This window comes from Arvicanthis niloticus, unplaced genomic scaffold (assembly GCF_011762505.2).
Source record: "Arvicanthis niloticus isolate mArvNil1 unplaced genomic scaffold, mArvNil1.pat.X pat_scaffold_1065_arrow_ctg1, whole genome shotgun sequence".
Classification (NCBI taxonomy): Eukaryota; Metazoa; Chordata; class Mammalia; order Rodentia; family Muridae; genus Arvicanthis; species Arvicanthis niloticus.
Genome location: NW_023045075.1, coordinates 34813 through 47964, shown reverse-complemented (window position 1 = coordinate 47964; position 13152 = coordinate 34813). Strand labels below are relative to the sequence as shown.

The 13152-nt window shown below is 50.6% G+C and overlaps 1 protein-coding gene across 1 annotated transcript; it reads left to right on the top strand.

Moving 5' to 3' along the window:
* The first annotated feature begins 1703 nt into the window (after positions 1–1703).
* On the top strand, positions 1704–12661 carry LOC117701429 (F-box/WD repeat-containing protein 4-like). Its single transcript, XM_034493129.2, has 4 exons — positions 1704–1881; positions 11146–11286; positions 11668–11809; positions 11998–12661. The coding sequence occupies exons 2-4, from the start codon at positions 11207–11209 to the stop codon at positions 12115–12117; spliced, it is 342 nt and encodes a 113-aa protein (XP_034349020.2). The 5' UTR covers positions 1704–1881; positions 11146–11206; the 3' UTR covers positions 12118–12661.
* Positions 12662–13152: the final 491 nt, after the last annotated feature.

The following is a 13152-nucleotide window of genomic DNA, read 5'->3' as shown; positions in this document are numbered from 1 at the left end:
AAGGACTAGAGTCCTGGGAAGGGTTTGCATCCTCCTTTGCCCCCACCCCACCTGCTGGGAGGTCAGAGCTGCAGGAGCGGCAGGGATTAACTTCCAGGCTCCGCCCCCATCTTTCTCTATTGATTTACCTTGAGGCTAATTTAGGCCTGTGGCCAAGAAGCCTTGAGAGACTTCCTTTAGAGATGCCTGTGTCTGCGCTGGCGCCCTTTACCTGGCCTCAAGTCCTCAAAAGTCTGGAGAGCCCAATTGCCTGCTCCAATGATTTCCAAGTAGCTATTATGTTTCCAACCCAAGGTAATTGGCTTTACCAGTTATTAATGGATTACACTAAAGAGAAAACTGTAGGAGAAGGGAGGCGAGGGTAACACCTCCTGACTCCGTAGTTTGGTTCCTTGGTGTCCGCTGGCTGCCTGGCACTGCCACTTTATGGTAGAATGGCTGCTGGCAGTCGATGAAGAGGAAGTTGGGGTGCTGTCATATTCCTTGAGGAAGCTTTGACATGAGGCATGAGAGCCTCAGATGTCTTGTCTGGCCTTGCTTGTTTGGAGATGACAGGTGGGCAGTAGTCTACAGTTTTGGTACTTAAACCAGCCAGTGCCTGCCCAGACATTTCCCTCACCAGCAACCTGTAGCTAGCTCCTCACCAGCTGCACTGTCCAGAGCACTGCCTTCCTCAGAACCTTCTCTGTAGAACTCTACCTCCCACTGACAAGCTGGGTACAGATGCTGGGCAGTGCAGGCCAATGAGCTGTTTGCCTATGTGGTTGAGGTATCACTAATGCATCCAGTCTTCCTTCCCCAGTGCAGGACATGTGGGGCCCTGGCCCACCCTCACCCCAGTGCCTTTAACCTTACTGATTGACATTAGGCTTCTTAAGGCTTCCCCTCCCATGCCTCCCAAATGACTGCCAAAGGTCTGCTCTAGCTCGGATGTTCATGCTCTCACCCTAGTATTGTGGCTTATCAGACTGATCCCTCCCACCGAACTTTAGCCTCTGTAGCTTGAAACCACGCAGACTGCCTATGTCGCCCATGCTGAGGGACTCTGGAAACCGCGTGTTCTTTCTCAGTTGCCTGTTGGCAGTGTCCACAGTACCCTTAGAGACTCTTCCCAGCTCATACCTCATTCCTCAGCACGCCTGGCTACTTGGCTCAGCTCCCTGGAAGATACAATATATTCCTGGCGATGTACTTGCTTTCCTATTTGCCCTGTGTTTGTACAACTTTGTCAGAGCCTTCCAATTATTTGGGTGGAGGATTGAAACAGGCTTTCTCTTTTATGGACTAGCCTGAGTTCTGGCCTCAAACTGAAGATTCACCTGCCTCTGCCTCCTTAGTGGGGATTAAAGCCCCACCATGCCTGGTTTCCCAACTCTTTCCCTTTTGGAATGTCTCCAGTCTCCAGCTGATTGGGGTCTCAATGGTCAGTCCCTGTAGGATGCGCTTAGGAGGTCTTAGAGCACTGAGCTCTCAAGTCTCATGCAGGTACATTCTCATAAGCTCACACTGCCTTGGGCCCAGAGCTGCCCATGCAGAGGTCTGCTGCTTCTGTGGTCAGAGGTGACATGACAAGCTCACCCATGGTTGAAGCCCCACAGCCTCTAGTCAGACAGCCTTGGGAGGATGCATCCCTCTTCACACCAAGTTGTCTTAGAGACTCCTGTGATAGATACTTCCTCATTCTCTCTCAATGTTTCTTTTTCTGGCTTAACCCCGTGATCCCTGGGCAAAGAGCCCAGCATTTCTAATGTGTAGCCATTTCCGCCACAAGTTCTGACAAGCCAGCTCTAACTCTGCTCTCCTTTTGTTTGGCAGTTCCTTTGTGACTGGAACAGCTTGTTGTGGGCACTTCTCACCTCTGAGAATCTGGGACCTCAACAGGTAAGAGATTCGTAAGCCTACAGTGGCATTCAGTGGGGGCAGGGCTGGGGCAGCCGGGCGACAAAAGAAGAGCTAGCTAATCAGCCCCTGCCTCAGTTAGCCTAGTGGTACCAGAGGAGGCAGGAGAAATGCCACCTGCCACCCACCAACAGCTGCAGTGCATTTTGGGGGAGTTATTTGAGGTTAGCTTGAGTAGCCCCCTGAAATCACCTGAGTGATTGGACAAGTCAGTGTTGCCGAGTGAGCGGCAGGTGAGTCTGCTCATGTACAGCTGAAAGTAACCACCTGGATCTAATAGAGCTCTTCTGAGAGGTCCCCGCTGTGTCATTTATTCTCAGATGAGAACTTTTTTTTTGTTTTTTGTTTTTCGAGACAGGGTTTTTCTGTATAGCCTTGGCTGTCCTGGAACTCACTCTGTAGACCAGGCTGGCCTTGAACTCAGAAATCTGCCTGCCTCTGCCTCCCAAGTGCTGGGATTAAAGGCATGCACCACCACTGCCTGGCCAGATGAGAACTTTTATAACATAAATTTCAACGGTGGCCTTTAGAACCCATAAAATAATTGTGTTGGACGATTAAAACACAATCAGGTTTTCTTCACAATTCTCCAGTCGGCAAGCTTAGTTCACTCTCTGATTATCTGCTAGTCTGTTTTAGTCTGTTTGTTATCTTTTTCAACCAAAAACTTTTCTTTTGAAATAATTGTATATTTATAGGATGTTACAGAGAGATCAGAGGGGTGCTTGTAAAACATTTGTATAACACTGTCAGAAGCAGAGCACTGGCAGTGGAATCCCACGGGCCTTTTTCTGTACCTAGTACCACAGTCAAGATAGAGATGCCTCAGACACTCTTCCCAGTTGGACCTGCATCATCTCTAACACCCACAACCACTTAGATGCTCTCTGCCTCTAATTTTGTTGTTTGAAGACATTATGTAAATGGAATCATATAGTTTGTTACCTTTTAAGAGTAGCTTTATAATGTCAGACATGGTGGCACAGACCTTTGATCCCAGCATAAGAAAGGCAGAGACAGGCAGATATTTATGAGTTTAAGACCAGCCTGGTCTACAGAGTGAGTTCGAAGCTAGCCAAAGCTACATAGTAAGACTTTGTCTCAGAAAAAAAAACAAAAAACAAAACAAAACAAACAATTAAAAGATTAGTTTAGCCGGGCAGTGGTGGCACATGCCTTTAATCCCAGCACTTGGGAGGCAGAGGCAGGCGGATTTCTGAGTTCAAGGCCAGCCTGGTCTACAGAGTGAGTTCCAGGACAGCCAGGACTACACAGAGAAACCCTGTCTCAAAAAACAAAACAAACAAACAAAAAACAACAACAACAAAAAAAAATTAGTTTAAAAAAACCCAGCATATTGCAATGAGACCTATAGACATGTCAGTATCTCGTTCCTTTGTATTTCTGAGTGTAGTCCATAATAGTCCATAGATGCACCAAAGTTTCTTTCTCCATTGGAGAATTCACCCACTAAGGGACATATGAGTTGTTATGACCATTTATGCATAGGTTTAAAGTGGCCATGCACTTTTATTTCTCTGGGCCAAATACCAAGGAAAACAATTGCTTAGACTTTTTTTTTTTACTTACAAACAAACTTTTTTCTTAAAGCACATCTTTATTATTTTGCATTTCCACTAGCAGAGTACCAGGTATCTGGTTTTCTTTATATCTTGACCAATGTTTTGATATTGTTGCTATTTTGTATTTTAGCTATTCTAGTGTGATATTATGATTTTTAATTTGATTTTTGATAGCTAATGATGAGTTATGCTCACATGCTCACTTGTCATCTGTATGTCCTGTTTAGCAAAATGCCCATGTAATGCCCATGCCCCGTTACACTGCTTTTCTAATGTTGAGTTTTGAGCTTTCTATATATTTTTTTAAGATTTATTTATTTTATACATATGAGTACTGAGGTCTCCGGTTGCCCTGGAACCTAATGAGTTGTTGTCACTGTATTCTCTGGCCAGCTTCTGGGTTCTGCCTGTGACAGGGCCACCCTGGTATCATATGGTATTGCCTCTTCTCTAGCCCCAGACTGCCCTCATCACCCACGGGAGGAGCCAGACCTTGTGCAAACGTCTGCCCTGTATCCAGAACTGTGATCAGCTTAGAGAACTGAGTAGAACAGGGGGTGAGGAGATGCCCTGGTGGGAGGAAACGGATGGCCAGGACAGCTCTGAGCTGTCTTTCCTAAAGAAGCCCAAGCAGATAATAAAGCCATGTAGAAAACAGGATTAAGGTAATGAACAGGCAGGACCAAGTTTGATCTTTCAATAACACCAAAGCCTGACTGACAGGCAATCTGCAAGGTGGAGAGGTATTGCCGGCAGGACGCTGGCTGGGCGGAATGCGGCACTGGCTGGATGCTTTGCTTTTAACCTGTCACCCACCGAAACCTGAGCACAGCCTGAATTTTCTTTTATGTGTGTGCTGACTTGCGGGGGGGCGGGGGGAGGGAGCTCTCAGCATCTGGGCTACCCTTAGGTGATGGTGGGGGCTGGGACACCCAAGGTACAGCTATCCCACTGGGTGCCAGTTCTGTCCCCTTTAGAGCTATTGCCACATTCATCTCTCAGGTACCCATCCCTGTATTCAGAATGACCAACAATCCTTTCAGGGTACCCAGGGGCTAAGCAGGGAAGAGGGATGAGGAAGGTGCTAGCCGGAGCTTGCCTGTTGTATCTCCTTTTCAGCCTTTTCCTCTATTGGAACACTAAGTTAAGCCCCAAAAGAGGGGATTTCCAATGAGGAAGATGGGACCTCTTCACAGCTGCAAGGTACACAGGACTCAATTTCTGATAGTCTCCAGGCCCAGTATTCAATTTTCAACTGCCAACAACTCCTGGTGACAGCCAACTACTGAAGTAGTCTTGTTAGGCTCTGAGGAACTGTGCCTAAGCCATCCCTATTCTTTAGCTAGAGGCCTGGAGAAATCAGAGTGTACTTTGTGTCTTCTGTCTGCATTTCAACAAGGCTAGTCCCCGGGTGCACACACCTCTAGCTACTGGAGGGTGGAGTAGGTCTGAGGGGTCTGACGTCACCTTCCCCAGAGTCTGCTGTTACTATAGGACTTGCATTTTCTACCGAGGGGCATTTGAGCTGCATCTAGCACTGGTCCTAAGAGCAGAGCACTCTGGGTCCCCTGTGGCTGTGACAGGTAAGCTACAGGATGGAGAAGCCCGTGACTCCAGACCTGAAGGTGTCACAGGGGGTCCAACCCTTCGCCCTAAGCCATCCCGGGGACTGTGAGGTACGAAAGCAGGTAGGGGGCTTTTGGTGACTTCACTGTTCTAAAGGCATTGAACTCTCTGGGTAGTCCACCTTGCTGATGTGTGTTCACATGTCCCTACACAAACCCTTTACCTCTCTGTCCTCTGATGCCGGGGCCACCACTGTTCTCTGTTAATGCTTTCATTTCTGTGCTGAAGGTACTAAATCTCTTCTCTTCAGGAAAAGGGCAGAGTGGGTTTCCCACCTACTTAGACTTTGCTCAGGGCAGCTCTGCCTAAGGAAATCTCCCATGTCAGCACTCGTACTGTCCCCCATGAAGCTTTCCCTGATCTGTCCCCATGGCCTCTTCTATGGAGTCCTAAGTTAGCATACTTGTAAGGGCTACCTGCCCCGCCCCAGGTATGCTGGGAACATAGCTTCAGGTTGTGCTAAGGACAGGATATGAACAGAAGGCTAACGACAGAATGGCAGGGTCACATGGATAGAGGTGGAAACTATGGTTAGCCCAGGCTGGTGTGCTGAGGACATCACGCCTGCCCGGTTCCACCCAGATGTGGCTTTGTCTGCCCTGGCCTTCTTCCTCTCCCCGCCCCTGTGCAGGGGCCTGGCCTTCAGTCAGGGTGATTACGGGACTGCCCCTCTTGAAAGTACCTGCCTTCTCCTTTGAAAGTATTACTGACAGCTTTTTCATTCTCTCTTTTCTTTACTTCTTTAAGGAACCCTGTAATTTCTTATTCTTTCTCCCCCCTTGGTTTTGCTTTCTTGTCCCCTCTGTCCCCCTCAACTCTTTGAAATTGGCTCTCTGCCTGCTGACACCAAACTGATACTTTGCGTTTCACTTCTCCTTCTCCCTTTATGGCAACAGATGTTGAAATTTTGTATCCTTTTATCTGCCCGGCTGCCCTTTCCTGTAATTATGTCGCCTTGTTAGCAGTACAAAGTGGGCTGCCTGGCTGCCTGGCTGCCTGGCCTTTGAGCCATTGTGTCTGAACACGTGTGCTCTGGTGGGTGCTGGAGGGGATGCATGCTCACACACATACATGTGACAGACACTGTGTGCCTTCTCTTCATATCTGATGTGGCAGGGATGAAAAACCTGAGTATCACCTCTTTATCCTCCGCGGTTTCATTTGGAGTCTGGGCCCAGTGCTCAGTGGGCAGAGAGAGGCTTCTCACTGAGCCTGACAACTTGAGTTTGAGCCCTAGAACCTACATGACGAGATAACTGAGTCCTTTAAATTGCCCCGACTTCTATACATACACTGTGGCACCCGCAACCTTTCAAAAAGACATTTGAATTGTTTTTTTAATTTGGGATATATTCCCGTGAATCTCTTGTTCCCATTGAGGACCAGACCCTTAGGCACTCATGAGGGACAGAGGCCTGCAAAGCACAAGTGAGGGCCTGAAGCTGGACCTCATGTCTACTGGGGCAGGCTGACTGTGGGACCGGACAGATGATAGCTAAGGCACTGTGTGTGGGAGAGAAGGGTGGGAAAAGCCACCAGCAAGAGTATATGGTAGAGCAGGCAGGCCCATTCTGCGGTCTCGACTTCTGTTTACCAGCTGCAGCCTGAGCCTTGGCTTATTCATCTGTAAAGTGGGGTTAAGAGACCCCAGGCCAATGTAAGGACTCCATGAACCAGAGTATATGAAGCACTCAGTGTGGTGCCTCCCAGACACAGGGACTCAACCATGTGGGCTGCTATCAAGGTCCAGCTACTCTGCCACCAAAAGCCTACACAGGCATCTCCATCCCCTCATGGCACCACCAGGCTGCTCTTGCAGCTCAGCCCGTCTCCTGGACTGCTTTCGTGGTGTGTAACTTGAAGGTATTCCCTTTATTCATAACCTGAGGCAGATCTGAGACTACGACCCTGCCCCAGAGCACACCTGCAGGCCCCTGCGGCCGGGTGCCAGAGACTGGGACGTGTCCCCTCCCTCACCCTGCCAAGCCTCATCACCTCTGTCACTGCCTGTCACAGTCCTGTTACTAACTAAAGAACCACTCATTCCCCACACCCAAAATGCCAATTTTCCTCATAGAAAGTTCTTTTTTTCTGTTAGTTGAGTATGAATTTAGACTTTATTCCTCGTTGGACTGAACACTCACTGGAAGGAGGGACAGTGTGTCCTTTATAACACAGCTCACATTCTGTGATTTCTGTTAAAGCATGAGACTTTGCATATAGTAGGTGCTCAATTAATTGTTTTTTTTTTTTTTTTTTTTTTTTTTTCCGGTTTTTCAAGACAGGGTTTCTCTGTATAGCCCTGGCTGTCCTGGAACTCACTCTGTAGACCAGGCCAGCCTTGAACTCAGAAATCTGCCTGCCTCTGCCTCCCAAGTGCTGGGATTAAAGGTGTGCGCCACCACTGCCCGGTGCTCAATTAATTGTTAAGGGAGAAGAAAAGAGGGAACATTACTTTCTTTAATGATCCCTGGGCCTGATGAAACTTCCTGGCCATTTGAATTGGATTGCTTGAGAGGAAGTAAATGCTTGTCATGCTGCTGTCTTTTCCCCAGAACCACTGTTCTGGCTCGGGGTAGCACAGGCCGGATGAGGAGTCCTGACATGCAAAGGGAAGCACAACATCCAGGACAGGCTCCAGGGAGCACCGTCAGACATGAGGATCTTAGAAGTAGCACGCATTGTTGTGGGCCGGGAGCCTCAGAGTATCTCTAGGACAAGAGGCCTGTAGCGAGTGTGTAGACCAGGGGTGAGTGTGAGGTGGGCTCCCTGGAAGGTGGTGTTGGCGGCAGCAGCAGTACACACCTTTAATCCCAGCAGAGGCAAGTGGATCTCTGAGTTAGACCTGGCTGGTCTACAGACTCTCTCTCTCCCTCCCTCCCCCTTCCTCTCTCTCTCTGTCTCTCTGTCTCTGTCTCTGTCTCTGTCTCTGTCTCTGTCTCTCTCTCTCTCTCTCTCTCTCTCTCTCTCTCTCTCTCTCACACACACACACACACACACACACACACACACACACCAGTGAAACACAGCATGGTGTTTAGACTCTGCAGGGTCCAGGCTAGAGGGGAGGGAAATGCCTCTGTCCACTGGCTAATGGTAATACATTATTTCTCTTTCTCCTGGTCAGCAGGGTGAGTCGGGACCAGACCACCTGATTTCTGTTTTGAGAGACTCCCCAGGGATATGGTCTCACTTGGCTTGCTTTTTCCTGCCCAGGTACCAGAGCCTCACGGAGATGGCTGCAGACTGTGCCAGGGGAGCAGGGCTTCTTTAGCACGGACTTGGCCTGTGTCATTCCTCAGGCTCACCCTGAGGCCGTCCCATCTGTCTTTATCTTTCCCTGGGTAGAAAGAGAATTGCTGGAGTCAGGCTCTGGAGGCTAGGGTGTGGGGGTCCCCAGCCTGCAGCAGCTCCTGGAGGCTTTGTCTACAAGAGCTGGAGAAGGGCTTTTTTGTCTGACTCTATAGTGACAAGCCCAGTTTGTGCTCCTGTCTTGGCCTGGGGCTCTGAGCTGCGGCCCTATTCCCACACAAGTTGTGGGACAGCCAAGGCTCTGCACACACCACCCCCCTGCCCCCACAGTGAGAAGCTGAGAAGCATTCTTAACATTCTTTCCAGAGAAAAGGGGTGAAATGTCTGAATTTGGGGGTCACCACGTTATACAAATTGCAATCTAATCGTTTTTACAAGAACACACTTGCAGCAAGAACAGCAGCACAGGAGGGGACGAGGACAGACTGGAGGGCCATTGTCGACCAACCGGCCTCTCCCTCAGTACAACAGCCACGCTACAGTTTTCTACGTAAATTGGGCCTGGGGTGGGAACCTGAAGGGCCCATGGTGCCATTTCTGTTTGTTTTCCCAAATCAAAGCCCCAGCAGGGCTCCTGCGGCTCCGCTGGGCCACTATTAGAAGAGACAGGCCATTTCCCAGAGCCTGGTGTGTCAGTTGATGCTCCGAACTTAACCTTGCAGCACTTTACAACAGAGCTTTGAGGAGCCTGAGCCTCAAGGCCAAAGAAAGTGTATCTTTTTATTGTGGTTTAAAGTGTGTGTGGCCACTTGAGAGTCCTAGAGAAAGAAGCAGAAACTTTTCAGGCTAGGCCAAGGGTCTCCTCCAGACCCCTCGGGCTGTGCTGTATTGGGCCTTCTTGGGTAGTGAACAGGATCCAGGTTAGTGGTTCAGTCTGGATGCGCCCCCATCTTGTTTGCTGACCCCACCAGCAGTGGGTGCCCAGGTCTCATTCTCTCAGAATCCCAGCAACGGGGTGGGCAGATGGGGCTCCACTGGACTCCACCCCTACCCTGAGTCTTTCATCTTCTATTTCAAACAAACATGAAATTACTTCCACAGATTAAAGGGGAGAGTTCCTCAATCACTCCTTACAGCCTTCCTAATGGAGTGGGCAGGCCCACAATCTGGAAAGGGAGAATTGTGCAGGACAGCAGCTCCCACCTGGTGTACACAAACCCAAGTGTACCCTGAGATAGACTCCTCCCACCTCCCATGGCTGTCGTGGTTGGTGGTTGGTCTAGAAAGGCAGGGCCTCTCTGGGAGCAAGGCCCAGGGTCTATCTCAGACACTGACCTGGGGAGAAAAGGTCTGCCACCCCAGTCCCTGGAAGACAGTCTGGTTTTTTGTTCTGTTTTAGTTGTGTGCTGTTTTTTCAAGATAGGGTTTCTCTGTGTAAGAGTCGAACTCACTTTGTAGCCCAGGCTAGCCTTGAACTCACAGAGATTCACCTGCCTCTGCCCCTTGAGTGCTGGGATCAAAGGCGTGTGCCACCACCACTCTGTGACAAGCCTATCCCCAGGCCAACAATGGGCCACTGCATACATCAAGAATATCCCTGGGAAGGTGGCTGGGCACAGACGTGCCAATCTGGGACATAACCATTCAGTGTACGCAGTAGTGATCCTTAGATGCCTTCCGTGTTCACAGTGAAGAGCACGTAGGTAAAGAGAGTCCCAGCCTCCTCCTTCAATACTTTGCGAGATGGTGGCTTTTGGGGGAGTAGGCTGGGTAAGAGTCTGAGTGGTGGGGACAGCATGGTCTCCATTTAGATACATGGCTGGCAGCCTCGCTTGCTTCAAGTCCTTTGCTATGACTGCTCAGGCCTCTTACCTGAGCATCCCTGTGATGTGTCCATGGCCTCCATTCTCCTGTCATACCATGAAGGAGGGCCTTGAAAAGGAGACTGAGGCATTGGGCCTAGAGGGTGCCTCTCGTCCGTCATCCCCCAGACATTCTGCAGAAGTTCAATACATCCACCCATCCCCTGGCCACAGGATTAGCTGCTGCACTTGATGTTGAGGGGCAGTTGCTAGGGCCAAGGGGCCCCCTACGTGGTTGCTAGGGGTCTGGCATGGGGTGAGAGGTCTGCCCACTGCCGCGGTCACGGAGGGAATTACACAGTCACAAAGAAATTGTTCTTCTTAGTAATCTGTTCTCGGCCACCGGGTGGGGTCCGGGTGGGGGAGCAGGCTGGAGCCCAGCAGGCTGGGGGCTGTGATCATAGAGGCGTGTTAGCCCTGGGCTGGGGGCCAGAGATCGAGAACACCAGGGACCAGCACACTAAGCTGCTTTCTCAGCTATTTCTGTCCCTGGACACAAAGGTGTTTACTTGTTTTAACATTTCCTAGGACTCTCCTTTCTCCCTTTGTGTGGTCTTTATCCCCAATAAGGTTTGAGCCCCAGATTACAGGCAGGAATTAAGGCACTGGACTCAGACAGCTCAGAACTGCATGACCTGCCAGATCAAGGAGTATAAAGTAACCAAGTGTGTGCTTCTGAGGGGGCCGACCCCTTCAGCAAGACCCATTCATTGCCCCAGAGGGAGCAGGCAGCCGGCCTGCAGGTGTGATGGAAGAGGGCTGCTGCATTTGCCCCACTGAGGCTTCAGCTAGGGGCTGGGATACTGGGGGAGGGGTGAGGCTGCTATTTGGAGGTCCAGTGGCCCAGCATATCTTCCCTCAGCCCTCTTCTTGCAGGGGTGCCAAGGTGCACAGCCTTTCACGTCTGCCCTTGTTTCTTCCAGTGGGCAGCTGGTCACACACCTGGGCAGTGACTTTCCCCCAGGGGCTGGGGTGCTGGATGTCATGTATGAGTCCCCTTCGACACTGCTGTCCTGCGGTTATGACACCTATGTTCGTTATTGGGACCTCCGTACAAGTACCCGGTGAGTGTGCTGGACGGGGCGGACACTTTAGTCCTGAGTCAGCCCAGGGCACAGAGACTCCATGTCAGCAAGGCCATATCAAGGTCAGATTCCCTATCCTTAGGCAGCCTGCGCTGGTCACTGGCCTGGGAGACTGAAAAGGCAGGCGTTTCTCGGTGCCTCTACACTAGGTCTTCTGTCAGGTAGTCTCCAGGGAAACCATAGATGGGATGCGCTGCCTCTGTGGCCCAAGGCTCCAGTGGGTCTGCTTGTTAAGGAATCTGGTGAGTCAGGCCTCACATTACTTGAGCCCATTAGGGCTCCCTAACCTGTCTCTATCCCTGGAGAAGCTGGGCTGGAGGGCTTCCCAACCCCTCTGTATCACTCTCTCTTCCTGGACAGGAAATGTGTCATGGAGTGGGAGGAGCCTCACGACAGTACCTTCTACTGCCTACAGACAGATGGCAACCACCTGCTGGCCACAGGCTCCTCCTACTATGGTCTCGTGCGGCTGTGGGACCGGCGCCAGCGGGCTTGCCTGCATGTAAGTGTCCCACCCAGTGTATGCCTCTGAGATGTCAAGACTCACTGTGGGTTGGTTGTATCTGAAAGCAGGTGACGCGGCCAAGGGTGTACCTAAAGCGGGCTTCGAGCTTCTACCTCACTGGTCTGAAGTCCTGAGTTGGGGTGCCCCATCTCCTACTGAGTTCTCCCTCCCATGCTCCCTTGCAGGCCTTCCCCCTGACGTCGACTCCACTCAGCAGTCCTGTGTACTGCCTGCGCTTCACCACCAGGCATCTCTATGCAGCGCTGTCCTACAACCTCCACGGCCTAGACTTTCAAAACCCGTGACAGACCTCCCCTGCCTATGGGCTGGGCAAGCCAGCTACTCAGGGACCTCTCTTGCCTGGCAGGTGAAGTGATACCTCACTCCTCTTCCCAGCCCTGCTAAGCTCCTAGGTCTCTGGCCACTAAGCCCTGGCACCTGAAGCACTGAGTCCTGGACACTGGGGCTGACTCTGACACAGGCCCTCCTGTGCTCTTAGGAGAATGTACCTGAACTTAGGTGTTTACAGTGGGGTCAAGCCTGCCCCCAGCCCTGCACAGCACCACTGCAGCCTACAGAGTGGCGAGGGCTCTCACCATCTCAGACAGACAGAGCTGTGCAGGAGCCAGAGCCTCTGCTGGTCCCAGCCTCCTCCTCAGTCAGATTGTAACTTTCCAACACCTTGGAGCTGGGGGCTTGTATCTGAGTACTGGTCTGGTTTTGCTTTGAACTAAGAAAGGACAAAGGAAACCTGTCAGTTTGGGGTTCTGGGCTAGCTGCTCCCCAGGCCAGCTGTGAGAAACGTTACCATTTTAATTTTTATAAAAATAAAATTTAATTGTTCACAAATCTGGTTCTTTGGTGGTTAGGTCATTCTAAGAGGCTCCATCCAGAAAGGCAGAATATCACATTTAAATTCAGGAATGTGTACAGGGGGAGGGCAAAAACATGGCCTGTGTCCCCAAGAACAAAAAGGTTTCTTCTACCTCTTCGGGGTGTAGACAAGGAACTGTTGGAGGCCTCTAGGATGCTGAGCTATGGTGACCTTTCACTTCTGTCCCACCATACACACGCCTTTGACAATACTGTAATTATGTTCTTTTAACTATAGTGTCTTAACGTTCTGTGCTGTTTCCAAGATAGCTGAATTTTTAAACTTCCCTTTTACCCACACTTGCCTCAGAGGAGTTTTTCCTGAGCCACTCGCATAAGGCCAGCCAGCACATGGGAGATTACAAGATGCCCAGCCCTGTTCCCACTCTTCTGCCCCTTTAGCTGGAAGGCTTGTGTGGGAGGCCCCCAGGATGGGAAGGCGGGCTGGGGCATCCAGGGAAGGGCGA

Excerpts from the sequence above, each read along its gene's own strand:
- LOC117701429 (XM_034493129.2), top strand. The coding sequence starts at position 11,207 with ATGTATGAGTCCCCTTCGACACTGCTGTCCTGCGGTTATGACACCTAT. Across the intron at positions 11,287-11,667 it reads GACCTCCGTACAAGTACCCG|GAAATGTGTCATGGAGTGGG; the intron begins GTGAGTGTGCTG and ends CTTCCTGGACAG. Across the intron at positions 11,810-11,997 it reads GCCAGCGGGCTTGCCTGCAT|GCCTTCCCCCTGACGTCGAC; the intron begins GTAAGTGTCCCA and ends GCTCCCTTGCAG.